Consider the following 6,000-nt stretch of genomic DNA (forward strand, 5'->3'; position numbering starts at 1 on the left):
GTCCAACTCTTGGCTTAGGCTAAGGTTGTGATCTTGGGGTCATGAGACTTAGCCGCACTCCCCCCCCCCCCCGCCCCCGCCCCCGCCCCCGCCCCCGCCCCCGCCATTGGGCTCTGTATTGGGCATGGAGCCTGCTTAAGTTTCTCCACTACCCCTCTTATGCGTACTCTCTCTGTCAAAACAGACAAAAAACAAAGAATGTGTGATATTTCACTGATGCTCTGGAATATTTGTGTTAAGGAAGAAAATTTTCTACAAGCTTTGGATTGGTTAATTCCTAGAAAAATTCTTTGAAAGTTTATGAAATGGGTGGTCTGAAATCCCTTGAACAGTTATCACAAAGGGAAACATGGACTCACAAAGTCTCTCCAGAACCATTTCCTGTTGTTTTTTTTTTTTAAGATTATTTATTTATTTATTTGACAGGCAGAGAGGCCTGCAGAGAGAGTGGGGGAAGCAGGCTCCCCACTGAGCGGAGAGCCCTATGGGGGATGTAGGGCTCCATCCCAGGACCCTGGGGTCATGACCTGAGCCGAAGACAGAGGCTTTAACCCACTGAGCCACCCAGGAGCCCCATCCTGTTTTTGAGATAGAAAAGGGACATTCTGTAACAATATGGGTTGCAGTAAGGCCCATGATTGTTTTTCATTTTATGCATGTGAACATTTTTGGTAAATGTTGGCTTGATTAGCCAAACCAGCTGGGCAGCCCAGTTGCCACATGTGGCTACATAAATTAAAATGTAAAGAATTAAATAAAATTAAAAATTCATTTCTTCATCTACTGATTAGACAGCACAGATACAGAATATTTTCCGTATCACAGAAAGTTCTGGATAGCCCTGCTCTAGAGATTCTTATTCTGTAGATATGGTGTGTTCCAGATTTGGCAGTCTCTCTAGAGATGACCTATATAGTTAGGCAGAGTTTTAACTTTAATTCTTCATGCTACATCTCCAATAATTTCCCCATTAACCCTTTATTTTAGCTAGCCTGTTGGTTATTGCTATGTGGAAATCCTTTATAAACTTCCTTTTGGCTTTTCTTTGCCCCTCTGCTTTAGCTCCTACCTGCTCTTGGTGGATACTGCCTGCTGGGTAGTTTTCTCAGCATTTGTTCTCCCTTGCTGCCAGATAGGATACCGACCTGGAGATGTGTGCTATCCCTCACTCGTGCCCGAGGCAAAGTTGGTGCTTTCCTCAGCTTCCTGGGGTGGTATCTGACTGGCAAGAGGAATGGATTTTCCTTTAACTAACATTGGTTCAGGAATGGATTTGTAACTCATATGGCATGTGAGGAGGGAAAGTTTGGAAGTAGGAAGTTAGAGTTTCCTCACTGCTGAGAGACCTGTGGGAAGAGAAAATACTTCTTTTAAACATTGTGTATAAATATGATTCCTAGCACTGCTCGGGCCATTTTTCTAATCATCTTGAGAATAAAGCCACCAGGCAAGGATATTAGATAAGGTGGAAAAAATGAGTCTTTAACTGAGCTGCTAAATAAACCAGTCCTGAAGTCTGCCCTTTTTCTGTATTTATTGTGCAGTAATAAATTTTATTATTAATCCATTTTGAAGTGTGTTCCTATTACTTGCAGCTAAAAACATCTCAATTATCCTTCAAAATTTAGCTCAAGTCTCCAATTTTGAGGAAACTTGCAGACTATCTTGTTCACATTTCTTTTTCAAGATGCTCTTAGAATACGGCATTCAAATGTGACTTCTTTAGTTTTGTTAAACTACAGCCCTTAACAAGCCTGGTTGGGCCAAGTCTTCAAGTCACCCCATTTTGGGTGCTAAATTTATAAATGAGGAAGCTTTGGATGATCCCAGACTCCAGCCATACTAATCGTCCTTCAGCTACTAAGTCTTCCCAACTGAATTCCTCTTTGAACCATCAACAAGCCATCCCCACTGTGCCCTGCCTGAATTTCTGATCCCAATTCCATGAACATAATAAAATGACTATTGTTTCATTAAAAAAAAATAAAAAAATGACAATCCTTAAACTGTTTGGTGTTGTTTCTTCAACTTAATTGCAAGTTCTTTGACAGCTCAGACATGAAAAGTAACTTGCATCTAGATAGCCAAATCTGTTTTTATCCCTGCCTTCCAAAATTTGTGCTCATAGACATAGTATGAGTTTATGGAAATATAAAAAAAGTAGAAGTTAATTAAATTAAACATGTTTTAAAGATTTTGAAATATTCTGTCATTTGCTTTTTAGCTGTCACCACTGACTAAAGAAGAGCAAACTGCGGCAGAACAATTAAAATCTTTCATGTCAGACGTATGAAGAAATGGACTTGCAAAAGGGAATTCTGATGGAGAAGAGATCCATTCCTGAAAGATTTAGGAAGATGTCTTGTTAGCACTTGATGACTAGAGGTGGGAGGATGGAGAAGAAGATTTGGTTGTGGTCACTGGATAATGATGCCTTTTACAAGAGAGGGAACTTTAAGAAGGGCAGATATAGGAATAAAGTTTAGCCAAAAGGATGGAATGGGAATAAAGAGATTGAAAATAAATATCACACGTAATTAGTCTTATAATTTCAAGCAAGGAAGTCACATAATTCTATTTTGCATCTATTTTTGTGTAGTTGGGATAACATGAATGTCCTGGCCTATCAAGAAAGGATATATGTACTATCGGATGTGAATGAGCATTCTTTGGAAACTAAAGGATAGAAAAAATATTTGTATTACATTATACATATGTATATAATTTTATTTTTGAAAATTTTTATTATAGATAATGGTCACATTATGGATGAGACTGCTAGTATGTGGCCTCTGGTCCTCCACAGAAGCTAACTTTGGTAATAATAAATTGGCTTTTCTGTGATAGCCTTACTTTTTTTTCTCTATTCCTTCTGCCTGCTAATGTTGAGCAACATGAACTGTGCTTCAAATATTGTTTTAGACTGTCTCTTTTGTATATCAACACTACCTTTGTTTTCCTTCAGCCTGTATTACTGTTAATTGTTCAATCTATATGGAAGCTAAGAAAGAGAAATCAGAGGATCACTGGCAACTGCTGCTTGCCAGTGTGTGTGTTTGTATGAATTTCCCTATTCATTTTTAAATAACTCTTAGATAATTATTGGCAATAAGGTAATCCAGGGACAGATGTTAATCACAGGCTTATTTATACTAGCAGTACACACACATACCTGGCTAATGGCAGGTAAACAGGAAAATAAATCACCTTGTATCCATAAAATAAGAGGTGAAGCTGCCAATAACTTATTACTGTTAATGTTCTGGGAAATGCTGAAGTTATGTTAAATGGGAAGAGGGGAAGCAGAGATTTCAGTTTTATAATTAAGATTGGGCTTTGGAGTCTGAGATGTAAATAGCAGGTTTTAAATTCTAGCTATGGGATCCTGAGCAAATCACTTAACTTCTGTGTGTCGGGATGACTGGAAGCACAATGAATGGTAAAGTGTTTGAGTTTGATAATTAGTAATCCTTCAGTGAATATTTCTGTATATGTAATAAAAATGAGGCATTGAAAAGACTAGGAAAAATGCATCAAATATTCTGCAGGTTATAGAATTATACTTTTATATAATTAAAAATTTGTTATGAGCATTTTATTTGTCCATTAACAAACTTGTAATAGGTGATAAACAGGGTTGGGAGAGTAGCTTCAGTTAAAATTGTACTGTGCAGTTTGAATATTTAAAGAACAGAAAACCCCTATTTTTTAAATTACAGAGAAATAAGTCACACTTCAGTAACACATTTTCTTCAGTACTCAGGCAGTTAATATTAAGGAGGTTTTTGTCCTGGAATGGCTCTGGGATGTGATGTTGATTGGTGGAATTAAAAAATAATAGTATCATACTACTATCATATCATAATACTAGTATCATAGCAAGTTCCTGGAGTTTTTCCTCTGTGACTTCCTTCATAGTTGTGTTCTAAATGTTGGTTCTTTCCCTCAGTCCCTTGAAAACTGTTTTCTGCGTACTTCTCTATAATATTCATTATCTTCCCAAGTTTCATTTATTGACTCTTTGTGGATGATTCTCACATATAACTTCTTCCATTAGATCTAGATCCAAATTTCCAATAAAAATGTCTACCTGAATATTCAAATTGATCATGTCCCGAGTACTTCCTGATTTAATTTTGTCAATGGGCACTGTTTTCTTACCTGGAATTAAAAAGTTTGCATTCCTTTATCTTCTTAGTCAATAAAATCTTTCTACATGTTCTTAGTATCCAACCTCCACTTTATCTTCACTTTTACTATCCTAATTTAGGTCTTTTATTTCTCACCTGGGTAACTATTTTCTATGTGACTATAGTGTTTTTAATGTCTTAAGTTGTAAGTAATACAAATTAATTTTATCTTTTAATACAAATTTAATTTTAGGAAATTAAAAAATACAAGTATGTCTATTCTCCAGAAATTATCTGCATTCTCTTCAGATGGTTGTACATATACGCAAATTAAAAATAATTTTTTTTACAAAAATAAGTTGATACCATATGTTGTACTGCAGCTGCAATTACTTTTTTTATTATAAATATATTTTGAATATTTTCATGACATACATCTGCTATTCTTTTGAAGAGGTGTAATCAATATATGATATACCATGATTTTTCCATTTTTTTTTTTAAGATTTTATTTATTTATTTGACAGAGAGAGATTACAAGTAGGCAGAGAGGCAGGCAGAGAGAGAGAGAGGAGGAAGCAGGCTCTCTGCTGAGCAGAAAGCCTGATGCGGAACTCGATCCCAGGACCCTGAGATCATGACCTGAGCCGAAGGCAGAGGCTTAACCCACTGAGCCACTCAGGTGCCCCTGATTTTTCCATTTTTTTATTGCTAGGCATTGATAGACTGTATAATAGACAAGTTAGATTTGTCCAGGCATGGGTGGGGAAAGGCAGCTAGGTTGGCCCTTAAGGAATTCTGATGGAGCAAGATCACAGGTTTCCCAACTCCATGTGGTGGCTTAGCATCCTCCCTGGACTAAATTCTTTTTTGCTTAAATTAGCCAGAATCTGACTTTGTGGTTGCAACCGATGACCCCTAATTATATAGGTTTTCCAGTTTTTCCATTATTATGAACTACTGCAATAAATCTAAACATTTTTGGGTTCTTGGGCAAATATATCTATTAGTAAAAAATTTTTAAAATATTTATCACATGTAATAGTTTGTCTTGTTTTTTCACTTTTCATCACTCTTTGAATCCCAAGTACAATACTGTGTTCCACAAATTAATTATTTATTTATTATTTTAAAAACTTTGTTTTAAAGATTTTATTTATGTATTTGACAGAGAAATGGCGAGAGAAGGAACACAGGCAGGGGGAGAGAGAGAAGCAGGCTTCCCGCTGAGCAGGGAGCCAGCCCGGGGTCTCGATGCCAGGATCCCAGGATATGAGGATCGTGATAGGAGCCCAAGGCAGGCGCTTAAGGACTGAGCCACCCAGGCGCCCCCAAATAATTTTTTTTTTAATTGTAAAATTCACGTAACAAGATTAACCATTACCCATTATTAAAGTGTACAGTTGAGGGCGTTTTTAGTGCAGATGGTGGCATGCAAACATCACGACCATAAATAATTTCTAGTTAAAGACATTTTCAGTCACAGATTAATCTTACTAAATTAAATCCCTGTCCATGCCTCACATAGTATAAAGGAAACTGTTGCCCACTATTAGAAAGCCCAAATCTCTTGATACTTAAGAACTTCTTTCAAGGTTATTGTTGATTCTTTACATGTGCACTATAGATTGGATTAAGTGTAATAGTTTGCAATAAATCACAAAGGAAAAATTAAATACAAATTAAGAATTTGATGTAAGCCCTTTGCCTCACCTTCAATTCCTGCTATCTTTAGACCTCCTATGACAGAAAATTGTATAAAGAACACGCCAACATAGGAAAGCTGAACACAGTTCTTGCACTTTCCATAGTCCCATAGCTACAGCTCACCTAGGGCGGCAAGAGATGCAGTGTGGAGCGGTGTGGATCT

The 6,000-nt window shown here is 36.9% G+C and overlaps 1 protein-coding gene across 1 annotated transcript in view; it reads left to right on the plus strand.

Moving 5' to 3' along the window:
* SKA2 (spindle and kinetochore associated complex subunit 2) overlaps positions 1–4,106 on the plus strand; it is a 36,041-nt gene extending 31,935 nt beyond the window's left edge. Inside the window, exon 4 of the mRNA XM_080826105.1 lies at positions 2,225–4,106. Within this exon, the coding sequence (XP_080682231.1) occupies positions 2,225–2,293 (69 nt within the window). The 3' untranslated portion in view covers positions 2,294–4,106. The remainder of the gene's footprint in view (positions 1–2,224) is intronic.
* Positions 4,107–6,000: the final 1,894 nt, after the last annotated feature.

The sequence above is a fragment of the Martes martes genome (assembly GCF_963455335.1).
Source record: "Martes martes genome assembly, chromosome: 16".
NCBI classification, from domain to species: Eukaryota; Metazoa; Chordata; class Mammalia; order Carnivora; family Mustelidae; genus Martes; species Martes martes.